This window comes from Vespula vulgaris, chromosome 1 (genome assembly GCF_905475345.1).
Source record: "Vespula vulgaris chromosome 1, iyVesVulg1.1, whole genome shotgun sequence".
NCBI lineage: Eukaryota > Metazoa > Arthropoda > Insecta > Hymenoptera > Vespidae > Vespula > Vespula vulgaris.
The window spans coordinates 6,360,464-6,386,975 of NC_066586.1; the positions used below are offsets into that span (position 1 = coordinate 6,360,464).

The 26,512-nt window shown below is 37.6% G+C and overlaps 1 protein-coding gene across 29 annotated transcripts in view; it reads right to left on the reverse strand.

Moving 5' to 3' along the window:
- Positions 1-79: 79 nt before the first annotated feature.
- The window catches only part of LOC127062804 (microtubule-associated protein futsch), a 45,712-nt gene continuing 19,279 nt past the window's right edge, over positions 80-26,512 (reverse strand). The window contains exons 7-11 of one of the 29 annotated variants that reach the window (XM_050991806.1): positions 15,215-26,447; positions 14,765-14,854; positions 7,942-14,674; positions 6,576-7,783; positions 80-6,471 (exon numbers count right to left, since the gene is read on the reverse strand). In XM_050991806.1, the coding sequence (XP_050847763.1) occupies positions 6,302-6,471; positions 6,576-7,783; positions 7,942-14,674; positions 14,765-14,854; positions 15,215-26,447 (19,434 nt within the window). In that variant the 3' untranslated portion in view covers positions 80-6,301. Of the gene's footprint in view, positions 6,472-6,575; positions 7,784-7,941; positions 26,448-26,512 lie in introns of all 29 variants that reach the window. The other 28 variants (XM_050991815.1, XM_050991797.1, XM_050991751.1 and 25 more) reach the window with 28 other exon arrangements.

Consider the following 26,512-nt stretch of genomic DNA (forward strand, 5'->3'; position numbering starts at 1 on the left):
GAAAAGAAAAAGAATAAAATATAAGTTATTCATATTGTTGTGGACGCATGCGAGAAGTGACGGGGAGATACGCTCTCTATAAGGTATAGTGTATATTTATTATATTATTATTTGTATCATATAGCATAACATTGTTATTTCTATAATAATAATAATAATCATAGCACCATGAACACTCCACAGTAAGTTTATTATTTTTTTTGTTTTGTTTTGTTTTGTTTATGTATTTTTTAGCTTTCTTCATCTTAATTCTTTTTTTATTCCTTGATTTTTTTTTCTCTTTTACTTTACTTACTTGTTTTTAAACTCGGTTTATTTGAAGAAAAAAAATAAAATAAGATAAATAAATAAAACGCGATGCGCCGATGCGCTTCGAGGGGTGAGAACTGCGACCTTATAAAGTGGCGAAGAAAACGGTGTCGCATATAACACTGTCTAGGCATTACACATTCATTAACGATAAACCTTTCGACTGGATGACTAGATGATATTTTTTTTATCTTTTTTTATTTTCTTTACGTTTAGGAAACGAGATTTCTTGACTAGAGTCCGTATTAGAAATTTATTAGTTTCATATTACGCGAAGCGTTTTGTTTTTCTTTCTTATTCCCATTTCCTTTCTCTTTTTCTCTCTCTTTCTCTTTCTTTCGCTTTCTTTCTTTTTTTCTTTTGATGATTCGATTCCAAGTACCAATCAGTATTTTCGAGAAACAAAAAAGAATATCCACGACTCAATACGCCAATAATTGAGAATTCTCACCCCCACATTACCCTTTACGAGCATCAAGATTAAGAAACTCGCATAGGTGTCGAAGCTCACCTCTTTTCACGTATTTTCCCTTTCTCTTTCTCACTTCTTTTTCTTCGTCTTCTTCTTTTCTTTTTTTTTTCTTTCTTTTTCTTCTTTTTTTTCGAAATCTTTCTCTCCCTCACTATCTCCCTCTTTCTTTTTACTTCTTTTTCATATAAATATCCTTTCTCCCATCGTACTTCAATCTAAATTGTTCTCAATGAAAGCTCGTTCCTAGAATTTATTTCTTTTTTCTCTCCAAGTTATTAATGCTTAATTATTTAATTATCTCTCCCTTTACTTCGACATTAAATTCCATTTGCCCTCTCCTTCTTCTTCTATACTTGTTCTATCTCTCCCTCTCCCTCTCTCTCTCTTTCTCCAATCATTCTTTCATTATCGCGCTCGTTCATTTTGTTATACTTTGTTATACTTTGTTTTTCGTTAAATTTAATTTCATAATTTTAACATCCTACCTAGATACATAGCTGGTCGTTATTACTCGTCAATAAATAATACATAAATACATAGGTACATACTTCATCGTCATCACCTCTTTTACTCTTCTTTATCTTTCTTTTTATATCTCCTTTTTTCCTTTCTACCGTTTCGTTCATTTTATCTCAAATTTCCATAAACACTCTCGAGTTCTTACGTATGAACGTATGTACGTATTAAAAAAGGCTTTGATTCGCACTGTGAAAGAGAACGATGATGGTGATGATGATGATGATGACACGCTCTAGCATTAAACGGTAGACAATAATGTTTATCAGTTAGCAGTAGTAGCGACGATGATAGTAATAATAACGTAAGTATGATGTTTATGATATAATAATAATAGTAATAATAATAATAATAATAATAATAATAATAATAATATTAATATTAATCATAATCATATAATAATAACGATAATAATATTAATAGTAATAATCGTATGTCGTAACAGTAGTTATCGATTTCGTTCTTTTATAATTCTCGATATCTTTCAATTCGATTAGATCTCTAATCTAATTAACCATTCACTTTGCAGGAGACACATTAAACGTTCACACCTTTTTCGTCGTTTCTTAACAATTCGTTTCACCTGCATGACGACGAAACCTGATCGACAGACGTTTTGATAGCAGTCGAGGAACAGAGAAATAAATAATTCGTGAATAAATAAATAAATTATAGGCATAGAGAGAGAGAGATAAGTAAGAACGATCGACGGTATGGTGAAAAAGTTAATTGAAGATGTTCATCTCTCGTCTCTTTTTTTCTTTTCTTCATCTTTTTCCTTTTTTCTCCTCGCTGACCGTCGTGTATCGTCGCACGAAAGAAAATTGTATAAGTAATAATAATAATAACAATAATAATAATAATAATAATAATAATAATAATAATAATAATAATAATAATAATAATAATAATTGGGCGGTAAAAAACTTACGTACTATCTATAAGACCTGGATCCGAAGCTCTGAGGCTGTCCTCTGAGCCAAACCGGATCCTCTTTTGCATCTTTCATTTGACCATCGAGAGATGGCTTTTTCTTCTTCTTCTTCTTCTTCTTCTTCTTCTTCTTCTTCTTCTTCTTCTTCTTCTTCTTCTTCTTCTTCTTCTTCTTTCTTTATCTTCTTTTTTGTTTTTAGGCGAGAGCGCATGAATATCGAGCACTCTATGTTTTTATGCCGAGTATGTTAGAGCTCGTAAGAACTCTCACGATTAATTTCTGTTTCACGAGTCTGTTTTTGATCCAGTTGGACCAATCACACAGTTCCTAAGATGAAACTTGAAGATTCCATGATCAGGACGATACCAATGTCCTGTTGACATTTATATCTTGTGCCGAAAAGTTTTGTTACACATCGTTGATCCATATTTTCTTGTTGCGTGTGTGTATGTATATATATGTAAAATTCATTCATTCGTTTATCTTCCCATAGGTGATTTTCTTCATTTTTTAAGATTCTTTTCTTTTCTTCCTTTTTTCTTTTTTTGTTCATTTCTTCTGCCTCTTCGTAACTTCATTCTCTCGAAACTAGGACTCTTGCGAGATTCGGACCAAGCATTAAAACTCACTGAAAAAGGTCTGATCTATATGCAAAATTGTTCAATCGACAACTCAACCTTGTTTCATTCGTGTTCAAAATTCATTGTCCAATCAAGCTCAATGACGAAGCTGTCGGATACAAGGATATATTATAAAAGAAGAAACAAAAATAATTTTCTTCTTGTTTCTTCGTTTGTTCATTTTTCTTTGCTTGTTTTTCTATGCTTTACATACATATATACGTATATATGTATGTATGTTTGTAGAGTATGTATGTATGTATGTATGTATGTATGTATATACGAGGTCAGGCGTATCCCCGTCTAAAACAGCTTTCTTTATTTCTGTATTACAGAACAGCGATTAAACTTATCATACCAATAGGTATAATATATAAATATATATATATATAATATTTATATATATATATATATCTATCATATAATATACATATACATATATATCGAATATTTTTTTAACGCAATAAGCGAAAGTAGGATGTATAAAGAGGCCTATCGTTTTAAACGTGTAAAAATCTCTTATCTTTTGTTTATTCTTAGAATTTCTTTGATTATGAAATTTCTCGAATGGCTCGCAAATACTTTCAAGGTTTTTCTCTTTTCTCTCTTTTACCAAATCCTCATTTCTTATCTTTTCCTCTTTATCTGTCCTTTCTTTTTGCAACATGATCACACACATCTAAGCCATCACCATCACTATCACCATCGTTCGTCGATCGTCTTTTCCCCATATTTTGAAGAAAGAAAAAGATAATTGTCATTGGATCCCGTTGATATCATTTTCTCTTATCCGCTTCTCTCCACCGAGTCTCTTCGGCATGTTTTTTTTTCTAATTCTTTTTTCCTCTTTCATTTTCTTGGAACATTTATTTTTAATAGAATATAATAATTCTAGCTGTCAAAGGAGTAAGTACAAAAAGTGTAATTTTTCGATTTTTTTCTCTCTCTCTCTCTCTCTCTCTTTCCCCTCTTTTCTTTCTCACTCTCTATTCCTCTCATTTTTCTTCTTCGGATTAATTCGAACAATTTATAAACACAATCGAAAGACAAGATTCCTCATTCTCTTCGAATGACATCACTAACAAAGCGTAAAACAATGTATTCCTTTTTCTCTCTCTCTCTCTCTTTCTTTCTTATTCTCTCACGTTAGTTTTCTTTTCATGTTTTTAGTTTTTCCTCTTTTTTTGTTTATTTTTTATTCCTAAAGGCGAATAATGTATCCAAGAGACTGCCGCGCTCTGAAAAAAAAAGAAAAAAGAAAAAAAACAGGACATAGATCAAGGATTTTTTGTATGGAGAGAGAGAGCTTAGCAAAGCTTAAGCTTAAATCTTGGTTCTGGTTTTTCAGCCTCGCGAATGGGTCAAAATCATGAACCTTTTCTTTTTCCTCTCGAGCGTGGCTTATAGTTTTAATTTCGTTTCTTCTTCTTAAGAGTGAGTAAAGTTATCGCTAATAAGGTTCCCTAATAAGGTGACCCTAAACAGAGAGAACGAGAAACGATGCTGATTTTTTTGTTTCTTGTCTTTTCGTATAACTTAAGTTACTCGTTCCCTCGGATAAATATAGTTTTTATTTTTATTTGTGTTCTATTTATTTATCGAACGTGGACTATCTTGGTTAATCCGTTTTCATTATTTGGATGGATGTATCGCGAGTAATCGGTATCGTAGCGCATCGCCACAGACGCTATGGTTCTCTTTTTTTTTCTGTTTCTATTGAGAGAAAAAAAAATAAGTGTTTTGATTCTTTTTTCTTTATCTTTTTATATTATTATTATTATTTCCTTTTGTCTTTAAAGAAAGAGAGAAAAAAGTGATTAAAAAAAGAAGAAAGAAAGAATACGAAACACCCTGGCTACCGTAGATCGGCTTTGCTTTTGTGATTTTTATTATTCTCTCTTTCTCTCTTTCTCCTTGGCGATATTTTGACCTTTATTTATTTATTTATTTATTTATTTATTTATTTATTTATTTTTTTATTTATTTAATTATTTATTTTTTATTTCTTTCTTTCAACGACGCATTCGACCTAAAATTAGTACGCGTCGAAGCAACTTCTATATTATTCCATAATACGAGACCAAGTCCAGGTATGCGTATCACTAGTTTCTATTCTACGATATAGAAACACGACACACAGATTAACTTCTTAATTTTTTTGTAGTTAGCTTCTCGATTCTCGTTAGTTTACTCCGTTTTCTTTCTTTTCTTCTTTTTTTTTTCTTTTTTTGTTCTTGTTGTTATTATCTACGCACGGATAAGACATTTATATGAAAGTGATATCGATATAGACCATGTTTAAAAGAAGGGATCACTGCGATAAATCCCTTCTTATCAATTACTTCGGGTTGACAAAAATGACACATTCGGCACGTTGTCCTTTCATATTTCTTTTCTTCTTCTTCTTCTTCTTCTTCTTTTTTAATCGAAGCACTCTCTCCCATTGTAATAATCATCAAGAATAATTTATCTTCATGACGTTTAAAAGGTACTCCTTCGATCTCGTTTTGTTGGCAAGGAGAGGGCGGGGACGAGTTATGATACATATATATTATCTCATTCTCTGATTTAAGATTGATTTGAAGATAACGTTCTCTGGGGTATTGACGTTCGACTACGGAATAAGGTCGCACTTGGGAATTTGAATATCCTAGTCAATTTGTTGGGTATCTAACGTACAGCTAATCCCAAATCACAGTATTACACGATGATCTTTTCGCGATCGAACTTAGCTATTAATGCTGTTTTTTCCTTTTTTTTTTTTTGTTATGATAATCGAATAGCTCGGTGTCTTTCGCTCGTCGTTGGCAGAATATTTTTACGTACAAACGTCGAAACGTTTGCGGTAAAAAATAACGTGAGACAAAAGATAGGGTAAGAATACGTACGTGTGTCTATGCATATCTGTATTTTCTAATGAGCTTTTATATGTATGTGTGTAAGATGTATAAATGGCGCTTTCCCAGCGCAAGAAAGATTGAATAGGATATTTGTCAGGATATTTAGTGCTTCTCTTGAAAATTTAACTATTTAATGAAAATAATTTGATATTAATAATTTAATATCAAAGGAGAGAGAAAGAGAGAAAGAGAGAGAGAGGGAGGGAGGGAGAGGGAGAGGGAAAGAGAGAGAGAGAGAGAGAGAGAGAGAGAGAAAGAAAGAGAAAGAGACAAAGAGAAAGAGCGAGAAAGATGCATCTGTCAAAAGCTACGATCGCGAAAAGATCTCGAGCACATCTTCCTCGGGATGCCGGGGAGAAGATCGGAGGAATCGCGATACGGGACACACACAAAAGGAAGACAAATAGTCAACCTTCTTCTTCTTTTTCTTCTAAAATTGTTTTCTTTTTTCGATGGCGGGAATAGCACCGGACTTTGACTAGAGGATTTTTAGCGTTTATCCGGTAGCCGCTCAGAACTCGACTATTACGGCTGAGCAGGCCGCCATTCCCTAGAATTCGAGCCTGTAGGCGCTGCAGCTCGTCTCGTGATCTTGAAGATTGATCGTGCATCGTGAAGCCGAAGGTGATAGATCTATGTGATTAGCAGCTAAGGCTTCTTCGTTATCGGCAACCCAATAACCCAAAGTGTCGGTGTCGTAAGTTGGAATCATTGTTACCTCTGAATAAAAATTAAAAATAATAATAAAAAAATGGATGTTTAGTTATATGATTTTTCTTTTGTTTAATGTTAAATCAATTTGGATAATTTATTTTGAAACTTACCGAGATCCTTGTCTTCCCAAGTCTTTTTAGCCTCTAACAAGGCATCGTAAACTTCACGGCTTGGTTCCGTGCCACTGAAGACGTAATATCTTGCACGAATTCTCTTGAAAAATTCCAAGGACGTATAGTAAGAATTACCATGGTGAGGAACATAAGTAAGGTCCATGTAAACCGGTTGAACCTTGTTCTTAGAATCTTTCATTTTCTTCTCGTTTTTCCCAGGACTCTCGGAACGTTTTTTATTTTTGAGATTCTCCGAGAGAACTTTCTTGGCTTGTTTTCTGTCTTTTTTCGGTGTACCAGGTGCTCCTTTATTAGAAATCTCTGTGGTTACTGGTGCTGGGGAAGGTAATCTTAAAGGTTCACCCCAATTGCTGGTTACGTCGAAATTAAGATTATCCGATGAGAATTCGTTCGAAGGTTGCGTTGGATTTTTAAGATTGAACTTTCTTGGTGGTTTCGGTGATGGTAAGCCTAAAGGTGTTCCCCATCCTTCCAATGGGTCTTTCTTTGAATCTTTTTTACTTTCAGAACTCTCCTCGGTCAATGAAGATGACGGACGATCGCTCTTCATCGATTCGTGGGTTAATTCTTGACGAAGACTTCCATTGGTATATCTAGGTGCTATGGTGCTACCGAAATCAGTTGCTTCTTTTAATTCCTTCCGTTCCATCAAAGCCTTTTCAAAATCTAAATCAGCTTCGTCAACGTATTTTTTAGTATCGTGTTTCTCTTCGTAACCACTAGCATACTCTTTCTCAACGGTGAATCTCTTGAAAGTGAAGTCACCTGGAATGGAAATGGGATCACTGCTCTTGTGCAAACCACTTTCTTGGAACGTCTTCATCGCCGGAGGTACAGCTGGTAATTCGCCATAAAAGCTACTGCTCATGGCCGCAGCAGAGAACTCGATCGGTTTGTGCGTTTCTTCTTCCTTCTCGGAAGAACTCTCGTACTGTTTCGATTGCGGGGAATAGCCAACTTGTGACGTCGAAGAGAGAGGAGAACTAGGTGGTTCGTCGTCGGAATAAGTCATTTGTCTTTCTTCGCTGCTACCAAGTACATGAGCTGTCACTTTGCTATGAATACTGCTCTGATCGCTACGAGGACTGATTGGTCCTATATTGTCCTTGTCACTGCTGACATCGGAACTCGCACTTCCTGCTCGTTGTAACTCCGTTGAACCTTTTATGGTATCGATTGCGCTACTGAAATAAAATCTTTTTATAAGATCAAATAATAATGAATTATAAAGCGTTCATTAAGAAATTAAAAAGAAAAAGATTTTGTTTTACGATCAAAGAGCATCGATTACTTAGGTATGTCGTTGAAAAAATAAATTAGAAAATAAAAGACTTTGATTTACCTGATCGCCATTTCTGCAGTATCCTTGCTTGGCAAACGATCGTCAACCTTAACGTCAGTCTTTTCAGCTAAGATTATCGTTTCACCTTTCTCATTGGTAGCCTCCGTAACTTCTTTGGTGGTCGTGATGATTTCACCTTCTTCCGACATTGTTCTGGTCGTGGTAATGATCGTTCGAATTACTTCACCTGATCTGAATCCTTCGGGCGTTGCGGTCGTCGACCGACCTTCCGATCTTCTATCAGGTGTCGATCTTCCAGATACAAGTGGTGGCACTGCTGCACCGTCCCTAACCAATGGAGAAACTGGAATATCCGGAGTTGATTTGCCAGTAGAGCCACTATAAACGATGTCCTTTGGCAAGGATATATCCGGTGAGGATTTTCCTGAATAACTTTTCTCGTCAGATATCAGATCACGTACCGATGGTGATACGGAATGTTCTAATTTTCCAACCTTTTCCAAATGATCCTTACCAATGGTATCAGACTTCTCTTCAAATTTCGAATCAGGAGTCGATTTACCAGAATCATAGAAAGTTTTCACATCTGGAGTCGATGTACCGGACGTTGACGTCATCGTAGTTATCGTTTCCTTGATGACCTTCTCCATTTTCGATCCTTCGGTAGTTTTTGTCTCAGCCGTCGTGACCTTTCCAGTTTTTTCACTAATAGTAGAATCAATGAGTTTCTCTAAAAGTTCTTCGCTGTCGACAGTATCGCTACTTTCTTTCACGTCTTTCTTCGTGGTAACTTTGCCATCAGGCTCGGTAATCGTCGTAACTGTTGTTACGATTCTTTTAACCTCGGCACTCTTCGAAACTTCTGGTGTAACATCTCGACTGATTACTTTATAGGTAGCATCTAAATTAGACGTATCGATCTTCTCTAATGTTCCTTCACGCGATATCGTGTACGTATAAAGTTCAGGTTTTTCTAGATCGGAAGTAGACATTTTTGATGTTGGAAGTTCCTCAGTAACGATCGTTCTCGTGGTCTTCGTTGTTATCGTTTCAACTGATTCTGGCGTTTCCTCTCTACTAATTACCCTTTTCACGATCTCGTGATCCTGCAAATCAGACATTTTCTCTTCTGGAATAATGATTTCTCTCTTGATCACTTTGGTAATTACTTCAGGTTCGTCTTCCTCGATTATTTCTCGTTTCACTATCTTAGTTATAATTTCTGGCTCACTTTCGTCTTCGATCACATCACGTTTCACGATCTTCGTCGTTACTCGAGATTCAACCTGGTCTACTGGTTCTTTCTTTAACTTTTCGTCCATACTTTCTGGTTCTTCTTGCTCGATTATTTCTCTTTTTTTAATTACTTTAGTTACGATTTCTGGTTCTTCTTGTTCGATAATTTCACGTTTGATTATTTTTCTGATCGTTTCTCCGTCTCCTTCTTGCTTGTCATCTTTCTCAGGAGGAATCTCTTGCTCACCGATTCTACTCTCCTTTAATATTTCAACTTTTTGAACAGTTATCTCACCCTTAGAAATCAAAATTTGTTGTTTGTCAGGTGAAATTCGATCAGCTGCTCTTATTCTTTTATCATCCGTTCTTTCAACGGTGGATCCAGTAGGTTCAGACGTTGAGTCAGGTGTACCGTCACGGGTAGCAAAATCTGGAGTCGATTTTCCAGACAATGTTGTTATATGAGTCGTACGAATTTCTGTCATTCCACCAACGAAAGCTTTGTGAAATTGACTCTCGTAATCTAACGGATAACTTGGAATAGATTTTTCCATTTGTCTACCAGCTGATTCTGCATATCCTCCTAATCTATACTCACCAGAAAGTTTTCTATCACCTTCGGAGAGTCCAAGATCTGATGACTTTTCGTATCGATATTCGAGTTTATCATAACTTTCAGGTTCGTCCTCGTGATAGATTTCAACATCGATTATCGATTTACGTGATAATTTTCTCTTGATAATTATTTCTTCGATGATTTCGAGGATAATGTATCTTGGTAAAGAAGTTCTCACGATTATTTCCTCCAAAATGACTTCGGTAATCTTTCGTCCTTTCTTGATATACTCTTCCTCTAGAAATTGTTCAATCTCGGTACGTTTCTCTTCAGAAATCGAGATTTCTTCATCAATATGTGGCTCTGAATGTACGGGACTATCTTGAGTGGATTTGTCCGAAGGGATTGGTTCCGAACTTAAACTTGGACTCTTTGAATCACGTACACTCTTACCGTGCTCTTCGTCCTTCTCCTTCTTCTTAGAAAGTCCTTCATCCTCCGATGTCTTTCTTAACGACTCTTGCAAAACTTCAGCATCCATAATGAAGCCACTTGGAATCTTTCTTCTCACGGTTACCTCTTGAATTATCATGATGAGGAAATTTCGAGGAATACCTTTCTGAGAAACGATCTCATCTAAGATCTTACTAGTGATCTTTTTATTTTTATCAACGTATTCATTGATTATATAATTTTCAACCTCTCTCATCTTTTCGGTCGATATCAGTTTTACTCCCGCTGGCATCGATTTTATTAACTCTTCCTCGGATTTCTCGTCGGATTCCTCGTCGATAAAGTCCAAGACTGATTCCTTGCGAAGATTTCTCCGTCTCAGAATATCTTCTATAATATCCATCACTGTAAATTCTGGTACCGCATAAGCTAGAACGATTATTTCTATCGCAGATATTGTAATCTTTTGTTTTTTGCTTAAGAACTCATCGACGATATACTTTTCAATCTCTGCTACCTTTTCCGCCGTCACTTTAACAATATCATCTACCTCGTCTTCGTATTTATCTTGCTTGGAAAGTCGTTCAGCTTCTGTGTCTTTAGCTTGACTAGTTTTCTTAGAATAAACTTCTTCAAATTCTTCGTGTATCGATCCGGTAATACCAATTGTGCTACTCATTTGTCTATCTTTCTCTTCTTCTTTTTCTTCCTCCTCTTCCTCCTCCTCCTCTTCTTCTTCTAATGGTTTTTTCTTTTCTTTTTCATCGTAAGTCGTTTTTGCTCCTTCCTGAAGATTTAACTTGTCTGGTATTTTATCTTCGTACAAACTTGCTGCACGAGAACGAGTCGACGGTGTTTTCTCTCCTGGCTCGAATAAACTATGCGAACGTGACCTATCTTTTGGAACATTTTCGTCATCATCTTTCGACTTACGTGCATCGACTTCGTATTCCTTTTCACTTCCGGTCGGTGATCTGACCTTATCTTCTACTTCCGGTGATATTGATTTTCGTAATTTTCCACTTTCCGGAGTTGGAGATCTTTCTCTCCTTTCGGTCTCTGAAGACGACTTCACAGTCTCTGTCAAAGATGATTTTTGTTTTTCTGTTTCTGATAAAGGCGATGTTTCTTTCTCTGCTTTTGGCGACGCTGATTTTTCCTTTTCTATTTCTGGTGTAAGAGATTTTTCCTTTTCTGTCATTGGCGATAGGGATTTTTCTTTTTCTTTCTCCAAAGATGGAGATTTCTCCTTTTCTACCGTTGTTGGTTTCTGCTTATCTACTTCAGGTGTAAGAGATTTTTCCTTCTCCGATTCTAAGGATATAGATTTCTCCGATTTCTCTGATTTCTCTGTTTCCGGTGAAAGAGACTTCTGTTTTTCTATTTCTGGAGATAATGATTTTTGTTTTGCATCTTCCAACGAAGGAGATTTTTCCTTTTTAGTTTCAATTGCGGGAGATTTTTCTTTCTCCGCTACCGGTGAAGGAGTCTTTTGTTTTTCTGTTTCTAACGCAGGAGATTTTTCTTTCTCCAACTCAGGAGACGGTGATTTTTGTTTTTCTGACTCTGCCACTGGAGATTTTTCCTTCTCTGATACTGGTGAAAGAGATTTTTGTTTATCTACTTCTGCTGCAGGTGATTTTTCCTTTTCTGGTATGGGTGAAGGAGATTTTTGTTTTTCTGATTCAGCTGCAGGTGATTTTTCCTTCTCTGGTACTGGTGAAGGAGATTTCTGTTTATCTACTTCTGCTGCAGGTGATTTTTCCTTTTCTGGTACGGGTGAAGGCGATTTTTGTTTTTCTGATTCAGCTGCAGGTGATTTTTCTTTCTCTGATACAGGTGAAAGCGATTTCTGTTTATCCGCTTCTACTGCTGGAGATTTTTCCTTCTCTGATACTGGTGAAGGTGATTTCTGTTTATCTATTTCTGCTGCTGGAGATTTTTCCTTCTCTGACACGGGTGAAGGCGATTTCTGTTTATCCATTTCTGCTGCTGGAGATTTTTCCTTCTCTGATACTGGTGAAGGAGATTTTTGTTTTTCTGACTCAGCTGCAGGTGATTTTTCCTTTTCTGGTACTGGTGATGAAGATTTTTGTTTATCCATTTCTGCTGCTGGAGATTTTTCCTTCTCTGATACTGGTGAAAGAGATTTTTCTTTTTCTAATTCAGCTGCAGGTGACTTTTCCTTTTCTAATACAGGTGAAGGCGACTTCTGTTTATCCGCTTCTGCTGCTGGAGATTTTTCTTTTTCTGATACTGGTGAAGGAGATTTTTGTTTTTCTGATTCAGCTGCAGGTGATTTTTCTTTTTCTGATATGGGTGAAGGCGATTTCTGTTTATCCGTTTCTGCTGCTGGAGATTTTTCCTTCTCTGATACTGGCGAAGGAGACTTTTCTTTTTCTTTTTCAGCTGCAGGTGATTTTTCTTTCTCTGATACAGGTGAAAGCGATTTCTGCTTATCCGCTTCTGCTGCTGGAGATTTTTCTTTTTCTGATACTGGTGAAGGAGATTTTTGTTTTTCTGATTCAGCTGCAGGTGATTTTTCTTTCTCTGATACAGGTGAAAGCGATTTCTGTTTATCCGCTTCTACTGCTGGAGATTTTTCCTTCTCTGGTACTGGCGAAGGAGATTTTTCTTTTTCTTTTTCAGGGGTCGGCGATTTCTCTTTTTCAGTTTCCACTATTGGAGATTTTTCCTTCTCTATCTCTGGTGAAAGTGATTTTTCTTTTTCTTTTTCTGGTGAAAGAGACTTCTGTGTTTCTGTTACTAATTCTGGAGACTTTTCCTTTTCTATTATTGGTGATGCAGATTTTTCTTTTCCAGTCTCTGGTGCAGGAGATTTTTCTTTTTCCAATTCTGGAGAAAGTGATTTTTCTTTTGGTGCTTCTGGTGTAGGAGACTTTTGCTTCTCTCCCTCTAATACAGGAGATTTTTCCTTTTCTATTTGTGGTGAAATTGATTTGTCTTTTTGTATTTCTGCTGGTGGTGATTTTTCTTTTTCTGTCTCTGGCGTAGGAGACTTTTGCTTTTCCGTCACTGCTACTGGAGATTTTTCTTTTTCTGTTTCTTTCTCTGGTGAAGGCGATTTTTCTTTTTGTGGTTCTGGCGTCAAAGACTTTTCTTTCTCCGTCTCTGATACCGGAGATTTTTCTTTTTCTTTATCTGGTTCTGGTGTAAGAGACTTTTCTTTCTCCGTCTTTGGTACTGGAGATTTTTCTTTTTCTAATTCTGGGGAAAGTGATTTTTCTTTTGGTGCTTCCGGTGTAGGAGACTTTTGCTTCTCTTCCTCTAAGGCAGGAGATTTTTCCTTTTCTATTTGTGGTGAAATTGATTTGTCTTTTTGTATTTCTGCTGGTGGAGATTTTTCTTTTTCTGCCTCTGGCGTAGGAGACTTTTGTTTCTCTGTCACTGCCACTGGAGATTTTTCTTTTTCTTTTTCTGGTGACGGCGCTTTGTCTTTTTCTTTTTCTGGTTCTGGTGTAAGAGATTTTTCTTTTTCTAATTCTGGGGAAAGTGATTTCTCCTTTAGAGCCTCTGGCGTCGGTGACTTTTCCTTATCTTTCTCTGATTTAAGAGACGTTTCTTGTTCTAATTCTGGTGAAAGCTCTTTTTCTTTTTGTGCTTCTGGAGTAGGAGATTTTTGTTTTTCTGCTTCTAACACTGGAGACTTCTCCTTCTCTATATCTGGAGAAGCTGATTTTTCTTTTTGGAATTCTGGCGTAGGAGATTTTTGTTTCTCCTTGTCCGAGACTGGAGATTTTTCCTTTTCTAATTCCGGGGAAAGTGACTTTTCTTTTTCCAATTCTGGAGAACTTGACTTCTCTTTTAGTGCCTCTGGCGTAGCAGATTTTTGCTTCTCCGTTTCTAATATTGGAGATTTTTCTTTTTCTAACGAAGGAGACTTTTCTTTTTCTATATCAGATGATGTCGATTTTTCCTTTTCCGATTCTAACGAAGGTGACTTTTCCTTTTGTATTTCCGGTGTTGGCGATTTTTCTTTTTGTACTTCAGGTGATGGTGATTTTTCCTTCTCCGCCTCTAACGACGGTGATTTTTCTTTTTGTATTTCTGGAGTTGGTGATTTTTCTTTCTGTATTTCAGGAGATGGTGATTTTTCTTTATCGTCCTCTAACGAAGGTGATTTTTCTTTTTGTATTTCTGGTGTTGGCGATTTTTCTTTTTGTATTTCCGGTGTTGGCGATTTTTCTTTTTGTACTTCAGGTGATGGAGATTTTTCCTTTTTCGTCTCTAACGAAGGTGATTTTTCTTTTTGTATTTCTGGAGTTGGCGATTTTTCTTTCTGTACTTCAGGAGATGGTGATTTTTCTTTATCGGCCTCTAACAAAGGTGATTTTTCTTTTTGTATTTCTGGTGTTGGCGATTTTTCTTTCTGTATTTCAGGAGATGGTGATTTTTCCTTTTCCGCTTCTAACGAAGGTGATTTCTCTTTTTGTATTTCAGGTGTTGGCGATTTTTCTTTTTGTACTTCAGGCGATGGAGATTTTTCCTTTTCCGCTTCTATCGAAGGTGATTTTTCTTTTTGTATTTCTGGTGTTGGCGATTTTTCTTTCTGTACTTCAGGAGATGGTGATTTTTCTTTATCGGCCTCTAACAAAGGTGATTTTTCTTTTTGTATTTCTGGTGTTGGCGATTTTTCTTTCTGTATTTCAGGAGATGGTGATTTTTCCTTTTCCGCTTCTAACGAAGGTGATTTCTCTTTTTGTATTTCAGGTGTTGGCGATTTTTCTTTTTGTACTTCAGGCGATGGAGATTTTTCCTTTTCCGCTTCTATCGAAGGTGATTTTTCTTTTTGTATTTCTGGTGTTGGCGATTTGTCTTTTTGCACTTCAGGCGATGGTGATTTTTCCTTTTCCGCTTCTATCGAAGGTGATTTTTCTTTTTGTATTTCTGGTGTTGGCGATTTGTCTTTCTGCAATTCAGGTGATGGTGATTTTTCCTTTTCCGCTTCTATCGAAGGTGATTTTTCTTTTTGTACTTCCGGAGTTGGCGATTTTTCTTTCTGTATTTCAGGTGATGGTGATTTTTCCTTTTCAGCCTCTAACGAAGGTGATTTTTCTTTTCGTATTTCTGGTGTTGGCGATTTTTCTTTTTGTATTTCCGGTGTCGGCGATTTTTCTTTTTGTACTTCAGGCGATGGTGATTTTTCCTTTTGTATTTCTGGTGTTGGCGATTTGTCTTTCTGTATTTCAGGTGATGGTGATTTTTCTTTATCCGCTTCTATCGGAGGTGATTTTTCTTTCTGTATTTCTGGTGTTGGCGATTTGTCTTTTTGTATTTCCGGTGTTGGCGATTTTTCTTTTTGTATTTCAGGTGATGGTGATTTTTCTTTTTGTACTTCTGGTGTAGGAGACTTTGATTTCTCTATTTCATGGGAAGGTAATTTTTCTGTTTTCGTCTCTGGCGAAGGTGATTTTTGTTTTTCTACTTCTGGCGAAGCAGACTTTTCTTTTTCTACTTCTGGCGAAACAGTCTTTTCTTTTTCTACTTCTGGCGAAGCAGACTTCTCTTTTTCTATTTTTGGAGATACAGACTTTTCTTTTTCTACTTCGGGCGAAGCAGACTTTTCTTTTCCTACTTCTGCCGAAGGCAATTTCTGTTTTTCCGATTCAAGGAGCAATGGTTTTAATGGTTTTTCCATTTCTGGAGAAAGCGACTTTTCTTTTAAAACTTCCGGAGAAGGAGATTTTTCTTTCTTTTCAGTCTCTGGGGTTGGTGATTTCGGCAGTTTTTCAGACTCTGGTGAAAGTGATTTTTGTTTATCTACTTCGAGCGTAGGTGACTTATCCAGTCTTTCTACTTCTGGTGAAATAGATTTTGGTTTCTCTGTTTCTGGCGGTACAACCTTTTCTATTTTTTCTATTTCCGGCGAAGCAGACTTTCTTGATTCTTCAATCTCCGATAATTTTTCTTCTTTGACAGTTTCCGGAGAAGGTGACTTTTGCTTATCCTTTTCCGGTGAAGGTTCTTTTTCTAATTTACCAATGACTTCTTTAGCAGATACTTCGCTAATGATACTAGCCGACCTAGACTTATCATCGACTTTAACTTCCGCGACACTTGGTGTCCTTGAACGATCTTCTTTGCCTTCCACTATTATCGCCCCTTCGACGTCTTTCTTAGGAATATGAAATTCTTCAGATTTCACGGGCGATTTCAAATCATCCTTTTCTATCACACGATCTAACTTTTCGACCGTAGTGCTAGGAGAGGTCGATTCGATACTCTCCTTGCTAAGACTCTTATCTTCAGTGAAGCTAGGTGAACGAGATTCGTCGATTGCGTCCTCGTAATGTTCTCGTTCACTACTTTTATCGTCCGGTTTTCTATCATCAGATTTATCACTGCTAATACTCGGAGATTTACTTCTATCGATATCGATCTTTTCAGAAATATCAATAGATTTTTCTAAATCCACTGTAGGTTTTTGATCACCAGCAAAGCTCGTTACGCTAGAAGATCTCGATTTATCTTCTACTTTCTGATCCGTTTCTACTATCTGTGATTTTTCCGAAATAATACCAATCGATTCCCTTTTACCGATCGATTCCTTTCGTATTCCGACGTCTTCTACTTCCTCAAGGTCAAGTTTTTCACTAGAAATGCTAGGAGATTTCGACTTCTCCGATGGTTCTTTGATTTCACTGGTAATACTTGCGACACTGCCAGAACGATCCTCACGGATTGATCGTTCAATAATCACATCTTTGAGATCCGCTTTATCACTAATACTCGGCGATTTCGATTTATCAACTACTTCTTCGACGTCTTTAAGATCCAATTTTTCTCCAGCGATACTTGGAGATATACTTGGTGATTTACTTCTATCTGTTTTATCGGATTCTTTCGTTTCAATAGATTTTTCTATGACCTCACTGATCTCAGATTTTTCTCCAACAATACTCGGTGATTTTGAACGATCTTCGATACTCGGAGATTTCGATCGATCCTCCGATTTCTTCTCCAACGATTTATCACTGGTGATACTTGGTGATTTAGCTCTTTCGATCGATTCGATAGTGATTCCTGTTGAAGTTACTTTTTCATCGGTAATACTCGGAGATTTTGATTTACTATCGGCGACACTTACAGGACTAAGTGATTTTTCTTTTTCGACAAGTTTCTCTGTTATTTCTTTAGAGTCCATTTTTTCGTCCGAAACACTAGGTGATTTTTGTAACTCGCTTAATACTTTCTCTTCAGATTTTTCACTGGTTATACTAGCTGACTTACTTCTTCTAATCTCGTCTTCTAATTTTTCAGTTATGCTTGGTGACTTCGATACATCAATCGCTCCTTTATCTTCGATGGTACTCTCGACGCTAGGTGATCTTGACTTATCGGTAACCTTGACGTCTTCTTTGTCCTTCACAGTCACCGGAGATACTTCGCTCGATTTCTTTTCTTCGGCGAGCAAAGGTTTTTCCAAACTTTCAGAAACTTCTTTATCGACGATGCTAGGTGATCTTGATTTTTCGATTTCCTTTTCCAATTCCACTTTATCACTGGCAATGCTCGGTGATTTCGAACGATCTTCCGATTTCTTTTCGTCCGATACTTGACTGCTTATGCTCGGTGATTTCGATCGATCGATCGAGTCTTCCACTTTTTGTGAGACACTTGTCACGCTAGGTGATCTTGATTTATCGACTGTTATTTCTTCGGAGGGAAGAGGGATTTCTTTTTTAACGTCAACCTTCTCCGTTTCACTGATTAATTCTTTCGCATCTTTTATTTTATCGCTAGGAACGTCGACAGATGCTGGTACCGCTGCTTTTAATTCGGGAATCGATTCTTTAACGATTTTTTCTTCAGGTTTTTCTTCAGGTATACTCGGTGATTTAGCACGATCTAATTTAACTTCCTCGACTTTTTTCGTATCCAGAATCTCACTAACAACACTTGCCGATCTAGATCTGTCAACAGTTAATTCCTTCTCAATGCTGGGCGACTTTGACTTTTCACGTTCGATTTCTTCCACTTTATCACTAACAACGCTCGGTGATCTCGATTTATCGTCCTCAGCCTTTAGAGATTTTTCATCGGAGATGCTCGGAGATTTGGATTTTTCTAGTTGTGCTTTTTCTTCAGTCGTAATACTTGGTGATCTCGATTTATCGATCGATTCTTTTTCATCGATCTTTTCCGAAGGACTTATGCTTCGTGATTTGGATTCTTCTTTGGATTTATCCTCGGAAATGCTCGGCGACTTTGCTTTCTCAAGCAATACGTCCTTCTCAATTTTTTCTGATTCATCTTTTTTATCCACTTCTTTCTCTTCTATCGCTTTGTCACTCACTATACTGAGAGATCTTGGTTTCTCGACGTGATCTATTTTTTCTAAATCGACTTCTGCTTCGATTTTGGTTACATCCAATTGTTTTCCTGCTTCTTCGCCAACGACGCTCGGTGATCTCGATTTTTCAGGAACTATTGTCTTTTCTTCTTTTTCTAATTTTTCACTAACAATTTTTTCGAGTTGTTCCTTTTCAGAAGGTTTCTCGATACTAGGTGATCTAGTTTTATCAGTCACATCTTTTACGTCAAGTTTCTCGATCTTATCTTTCTCCTCGTCTAGTTTTAAAGATTTTTCTTTATCTAGGATACTTTCTTCAATATCTTTTGCACTTATAACGGCAGTAATAGGTTTCTCTTCTTCAGGAGATTTTTTAACAGTCTTCTCATCAGCAAGGCCTTCTATGCTAGGACTCGGTGACTTTGATTTGTCGACTTTATCAACAGGCTGTACGATTTCCTTCGCTTTTTCTTCCTTCAAAATTTCAGTCTCTTTCGTCAAAATATCTACAGGAACTTTTTTCTCGATAGGCGATTTCGCAAATATCGTTTCGGTTGGTGAAACGTCTTCGGAACGACTAGTTTCCGGAGATTTGGAAACTATAGCTTCAGGTATCTTTTCGTGTTTTTCTTCGATCGGTGTCGAAGTGGGAGTCTTTATTTTTGAAATTTCTTCTTTGGATAAGTCAAGAAGTGATGGTATTTTGCCAACTTCCTTGTCTGGACTACTTGCTTTACTAACAGCTTCTTCTTTTGGAGACTCTACTTTACTGATCTCTTTGATCTCATCTTTGACCGGAGATTGGATTTCTTCTTTTTTGTCAAACTCTTTAACCTTTTCAGTGCTAGGTGATACACTTTCGATATCCTTTACTTTGATGTCTAACTTCTCTAAACTGTCTTCAAAATCTTGTGAACCACGTGTATCGAGTGGAGACTTATCCAAACTATCTTCAGGAGTGATCTTTTCGGTATCTTTAATTTCGGTTGCTGATTTTTCCGAAATACTATCTTTTTCAGGAGAGCTGATTCCCGATTGGATCGAATCTTTGTCCAAAAGCAAAGAATCTTTGTCAGGTGTCGTTTTAATCGATACTTCCTTCAAGGAATCATCAGGTGTGACGGTTTTAGCGAAGGTAATTGTTCCTGTTGGACAGATATCCATTTCTTGTCCACCATCTTCGCTACTTGCTGTTACTAACATTCTATGGACAACTCCAGCGTCTTCTGCAACTTTTGATAGTTCCACTTTGTCTACCTCTTCTCTTTCAATTTTTTCTTTGCTTTCGGATGGTTTTAAGTCCTTGCTTATCTCGATTGCTGGCTCTTCTTGGAGACTCCTCTTCTTTCGAATTTTTACATCTTCTTCCTCCTTTTCAATTTTTTCATCAATAACCTCTGCTTTTGGCTCAATCGCACGTCCTGTTGCATCAGCTAATTTTTCATCCTTGAGAATCTTCTCTTCTGGTTTTTCCTCTTTTTCAGCTTTTGGCTCAATAGCACGTCCTGTTGCATCAGTTAATTTTTCATCTTTGGGAACCTTGTCCTCTGGTTTTTCTTCTTTCTCTACTATTTTATCAATAATCTCTGTCTTTGGTTCAATAGCACTTCCTGTAGCGTCTGCTAATTTTTCGTCCCTTGGAACTTTGTCTTCCGGTTTCTCTTCCATTACAACTTTTTCTTCTAATTTTTTATCAATAACCTCTGCTTTTGGCTCGATTGCACGACCAGTACCGTCTGCTAGTTTCTCGTCTTTGGGAAGTTTCTCCTCGAGTTTTATTTCTTTCTCCTCCAATTTTTTCTCAATAACATCTACTTTAGGTTCGACAACGTGACCAGTAGCGTCTGCTAATTTTTCGTCCTTAGGAAGTTTGTCTTCTTTCTCAACCTTCTCCTCCAGTTTCTTTTCAATAATTTCTACTTTAGGTTCAATAGCACGACCCGTGGCGTCCGCTAATTTTTCGTCCTCAGGAACTTTTTCTTCAAGTTTTTTCTCATCTTCTTTCTTAACTTCTTTCTCGATTTCTTCTACCATAGGCTCGACGTCTTTTTCGACGATATCTTTCATCTCTAGTTTTTTCTCTTCCTTTGGTGAAAACGCCAAAGCTTTTGGCTCGGTATCTTTTTCCTCTGCTTCTTTAATATCCTTCTTAGGAGCAATCTCCTTATCAGATACAGTCGTTACTTCGGCAATCGCTTTTTCATCTTTCATTGGTTCGGCTTTAATTTCGGTCGAGATTAGTGCAACTTTTTCTTTAGCCTTAACGTCTTCCATTTCTTTCTTCTCTTCATCTTTCTCTTTTATTTCAGCTGCCTTTGCAATTTCCTCTATTCCTTTCTCTTCCATCACCATTTTGACTTCCTCTTTAATCCCCAATGATAATTTTCTTGGAATTGCCTCCTCGACAGTGACACTTTCCTTACGATATGGTTCCTTGACTAAATCAGTCTCCATTTTCTTTTCATCCTGTTTATCTTTTATCAATGGCTCTTCAGTTTCTTTAACTTCAAGCTCCTTTAATTTCACCTCTTTTTCGACAACTTTTAATTCTTCTTTCTTAACATCCTTTACATCAGGCTTCTCTTTAGCTTCGTCCAGATATTTTTCCGTAGTATCGACTATCTCAGATACTTCAGACGTTTCCGTTTCTATTGTCACATCGTCGACGATCTTTTTTGTCTCGTCTTTTTCAACGATTTTGTCAACGTCCTTGACCACCTCGATGTCCTCGATATCCTTCTTTCCAACTTTTTCCTTGACCTCCTTCACAAACTTTTCTTCGGCTTCGATGACGTCACTAGTGTCATCTTCTATCTCCTCCTCTGGTTCTTCTTTCTCTTTTCCTACTTGTGGTATCTTTTCAGTGACCATAATGTCCTGAACTTTGTATTCTTGTTCCACGGCTTCAAAATCATCGATAACATCTTTTTCATGTTCTTTTGTAATTTCTGGTTCCTCTTTTTTCTTTATTTCTGGTTGAACCTTGTGATCTTCATGTAACAAAACCGCTTCTGAAGGAATACTAACGAAGCCATCTTCGACTTCTTCCATGCTTTCAGGAGTTAAGATTTTCTCGTCTTCAGACTTTTCCTCTTTTCTTGTTTTAGGAACTTCCTTCTCCTTTTCTTCCTTTTCTTTAGCTTCTTTTTCCACCTCTTCTTTTTCTTCTTCTTCTTCTGGACTGATAACGGCAATCGATTTTCTCTTTTCTGCTAAAACTTCGGACTTCACAGCATCCATCTTTTCATCCTCGGGTGATTCCTTGCGAAGATCACGAAGCTGTTCGCTCGAAATATCGTATACCATCTCTTTTGTAATTTTCCTCTTGATAATAATCTCTTCGATGATTTCAATGATGATTCTCTTTGGTACAGCTTTCCTTATTGAAATCTCTTCGATTATTTGAACGGTAATTCTCTTGCCTTTTGTAATATACTCATTAATAATGTATTCTTCGATCTCAATGATTTTTTCCGGTGTTATAGTCGTTTTAAGAAGATTAATATCGTCAACTACACTTTCTGGATTAAGTTTCTTCCTTATAATGATCTCTTCGATTATACAAATCACACGTTCTCTTGGTACACGTTTAACAATAGTAATATATTCAATGATCTCGATAGTTATTTTCTTTTTCTTAGTAATCACGAGTTCTTCGATGATTTCTTCCAATGGAGTTTGCTTGTTAAGTACGTCTTTGATTTCCACAGTCAATTCTGGTAATTTCTCTTTTATCGGTTCTTTCGTCAATTCTTCGTCGTAAACTTTCTCAGTTGTGAATTTAGGCGAAGTCGGTGCAGAATCTGGTGTAACCATAACGACTTCAGCTTTTGCTGGCGATACCTTTTGCTCGAACGCTATAATTGGTTCTTCTATCATTTGTTTTGGTTCTTCTCCGATAGACGGTCGTTTGGCTACATCCTTTACACAAATCTCTTCGAGACCTGCCTTCATCACGTCTACTTTCGTCGAATCCTCGACTTCCTTCGTTTCTTCGTGAATATAATCGTCTTTCATTATCTCTTCGCAGATCTTTTTAACATCCTCCATGTCCTTGATCTGATCTTTCTCCGGCGAAATGACTTCTTTTACGTCTTGGACAACTTTTTCAGAAGGTTTTTCTTCAACCTCGATCGCTCCAGGTTTTTCGTAAATCGGTAAAGGTTTAGCAATTTCCGTAGGAATCTCTTTGGTAAGACTGACCCTTGCGGGTATAGGAATATCTTCTACGATCGGTTTGAATACCTTATCCTCGAGTTTGGTCAATTTATCTTCAGCTTCGATAGTTTTTTCACTCGGTATCGAGACTTTTCTTTCGGTCAGTTCCTTCTCGGAAGGTTTCTGGAATAATAACTCGGGAGGGAGAAAATCGTCTTCTTTCAATACTTCAGCGACTTTTTTCACGATTTCAACGACATCTTTAGGCTTGTCGTCAATCACTATACCTGCCGATCCAGCGAGAACTTCACCAACGTCACGAACGGCTTCCTTAACGTCCTTGACTGGACCAACAGATTCTTCTTCGTATTCTTCTTCAAATTCCTCATCCTTAGGAATATCGAACTTTACTTTTTCCGTTCCCTTTATTTCCGCTACATCTTCGATCTGAGGTTTCATCTCTTCTAATTTTTCAACTACTCCTTCCAAAGTGTCCTTGACAATGTCCTTCGTAAGGGCTGCTTCGTGACGTAAAAGACTTTCCTCTTCTTCGATTTTCTCTTCCAAAGATTCTAGAGAATCTCTAAGGCTATCCTTCACCGTTTTAAACTTCTTCGAAGCTTCCTCGAGCAGAGCTTTTACTTCTTCAACGTCTTCCCCGACTTCCTCTTCCTTCAAAAGATCTTCCTCCTTCACGAATTTTTCCTTTTCTTCTTTTTCTTCCTTCTCTTCGAATTTTTCGGTCGGTGAAACGATTGGCTTCTCCGTGATAACTTCGACCTTATCAGACACCTTCACTTCCAAATCCGGCACGCTACGTCTCTTGATGTCCTTCGATTCTTCTTCTTCAATGAAAGCTACAGTTTCCTTGATGGCCGCAACTTTGACTTCCGATGGCACAGGCTCAACCTTTTCGAATCCCTCCGGCTTTTCAGCTACTTTGCCCACCTTTGGGAACATCTTTTCCATATCCACCTCCTCCAAAGTAATCTTTTCTTGTACTTTTGCTTCCTTCGGAGAGCTAGATTTCGACGATGACTTATCCTCCTCCTTTTCGGGTTCTTTTTTCGTTTTTTTCGTCAATTTATCGATTCCCTTTTCAAATTTATCAGCTACTTTACCGAAGAAACTGAAAACACCTTTTTGTTCCTTGACCGGTGGTGTTGGTTCTGGTTCCTTGATTTCTTGAGTAGGTGGAGCTGCTACTCTTTCTTCCTTGTCCTTCTCGAAATCCATTCGATATAGTTTCGGATCGACTTCTTCGTGAACCGGAAGATCGGCGACTTCGTCCGGAGTTTTGACAATGTCTCGTTGCAAGCCTTGAACAGCCTGTCGAACGTCGAAAACTTTTACGTCGGGTTTACTCGCCGGTGGAACAGCCTGAGTAATAATTTCTTTTTCAGCTTTAACAGGAGCATCCTTCTCTTTGACTTCTTCGATAACGTGTTTCTCATCGATATCTTCCTTTATCTCGTCGAGAGGAATACGTTCATCTTCGGGAAGTGTCGGAGCAGTAGTCGTGGCACCCGATTCCAACGTCGAGATACGTTCCTGAGATTCCTCTAATTTTTCAAGAATATGTTCTTTTTGATCCACTTCAGGTTTCATGTCCGTGTCAGTCGTCTTTTTTTCGGAAGAGTCCAATTTATCTGGACTCAAACTGGATGGTTCTTTCGTGACTTCTTCGCTGTCTTTTTTACCAGAATCATCTTTATCTTCTGGCTTTGGTGTAATTTCCGGAGCTGGTGTAGTAACAGGTTTCTCCTCTGGGGACACTTTCTTTTCTTCTTTCGTTGGGATCTTTTCGACAATCTCTGCTTTCTTCTCTGGACTTTCGACCTTACCCTTTTCCGGTTCCTCTTTTTCTCCCTTTTCTTTCGTTATTTCCATAGTATCTTTTAGTATTTTAGTCTTTTCAGATTCGGCCTCGTCCAAGATATGCTTTTGTTCGCCTTCACCACTCTGAACAGAGTCCTCGGTATATATCTCTTCCTTTTCAACGATCAAATATTCGTCTTCTTCCGTTAACTCTTGACTTTCCTTTCGAGAACTCTCCTTCTTTGGTGCATCTTCGATCTCAGCGGTTACGTCTTCCTCCGTCATGTCTTCTTCCTTTTTATCGGTAGCTTCGGCTGTAATTTCGTCGTCTCCTTCGAAACGATCGTCCTTTCTGGTCTCAATTCTTTCTGCTTTTTGCAGCACTGCCTCGATCTCTTCAACGACTTCACGTTCTTCTTTCAAGTCAGCTAAAACTTTACTTTCGATGGAATCCAAAGAAATGTCCTCGGACTTTTCGATTAGACTTTTTTCAACGAGCTTCGCCGTTGATTCCGGTTCGACTCCGGAAGGTGTGGACACTGTCGAAGAATCCGTAGTACCCTTATCTCCCTTCATCTTCCTGATAACACCATCTTTGTCGGACTTTACCGAAGCAGTCGGTGTACTTCGGGTCGATTTTGCAGGACTACCAGGAACTCTTGCTTTACTTGGGCTAACTGGTTTAGGCCTTCGACTGATTGGCTTTCTATCCATTGGCTTTGGCTTAGCCGATACCTTGACAACTGCAACAGGTGCCTCCTTCGCAACTGATTTCTCAATATTCTTTTGCTCCACAACCTTTCGATTATTCGCATCCTTGGCACTCTTCGCCGGTGCCGTTGATACAGCTTTCGCAGCTGGCCGTCCTCTAGGTGCAGTCTTCGATATTTCTGTTTTAGTCGCAACACCGTTCAATGTCTTTTTTGGTGTCGTTGGTGACGATTTGGAAGTATCTTTCTTCTCTGAGCTCGGTGCCTTCATCTTTTTTTCCAATGATTTTACCTTCGATGAAACCTCCGTTTTCATAGCTCTACTAACTTTAGGTTCCTTCGTCTTTTTTACTGGCTCAGCTTTTACTTTCGGTTCTTTCGTAGGAACTACTTTCTCTGGTTCCTCCTTGATCACTTCCTTTTTACTAACTTCTTCGTCACGTTTCTCATGTTTCTCTTGTTTTTCAGCTTTCTCAGCTTTAATCGAGTCTTTTTTCACTTCCTTCTTCGTCTCCTTCAGCTCCTTCTCGATTTTCTTTTCCTTAGCATCGATATCGATCTTCTTGTTCTCCGCCGCTAATTTCTTTGGTTTATCTTCTATCTTTCTTGGTTTCGATGTTGGTATTATCGGTGTTGATTGGGGTGTCGCTTTCGTCGATATTTCCTCAGCAGCTTTTAGCGCCTTGATATCTGGAGATTCTTTTTTCTCTTTCTTAATATCGATTTCTTTCGCTTTCTTTGGTTCCTTCTCGATCAAGCCAAATTTTTGTTTCACTGGCTTGTCCTTCAAGGTTACTAACGACGTCGACGGCGAGAGACTCTTCGCCGAACAAATTGGATGTTTCAAAAATTCCAAATGTTTTAATCGTTCAAATCCTTCAAAGATTTTATGTTGTGGTGTACTTCCGGGGAATAAGATTCTAGTAATGTTATCTTCAGGATTAGCGGGTTGCCAAACTAGTAACGCGCATATTGAGACAAGATTTTGAATAGGAAACGTTAAATTATTCGAGTCCTTTTTATGTGTCCCAGCGAATAATTTCACGTCCGACGTATGCCACTTTGCCAAGAATTCTCTCACTTCTCGGCTCTCCTTGTTCGGGCTTAAAACATACATATCTAAAGTACCATGTCCAACTTTATGATAGAGATTGATTGGATCTGGATCTCTGTAGCATGGATGAGCACGAAGATTGATGTGTCGAAGATTGACGACCATTTCTTGGCCGACGTCTATCAGATTTAATATCAGAGGATCAATGTCTTTGTCGCCGTCTGGTGAATGAGATTGTCTTCTTTCCTGAAAGTCAAAGTCGATATCTTGTTATATTGTACAAAAAAAAAATTCGTTCAATAGATATTGTC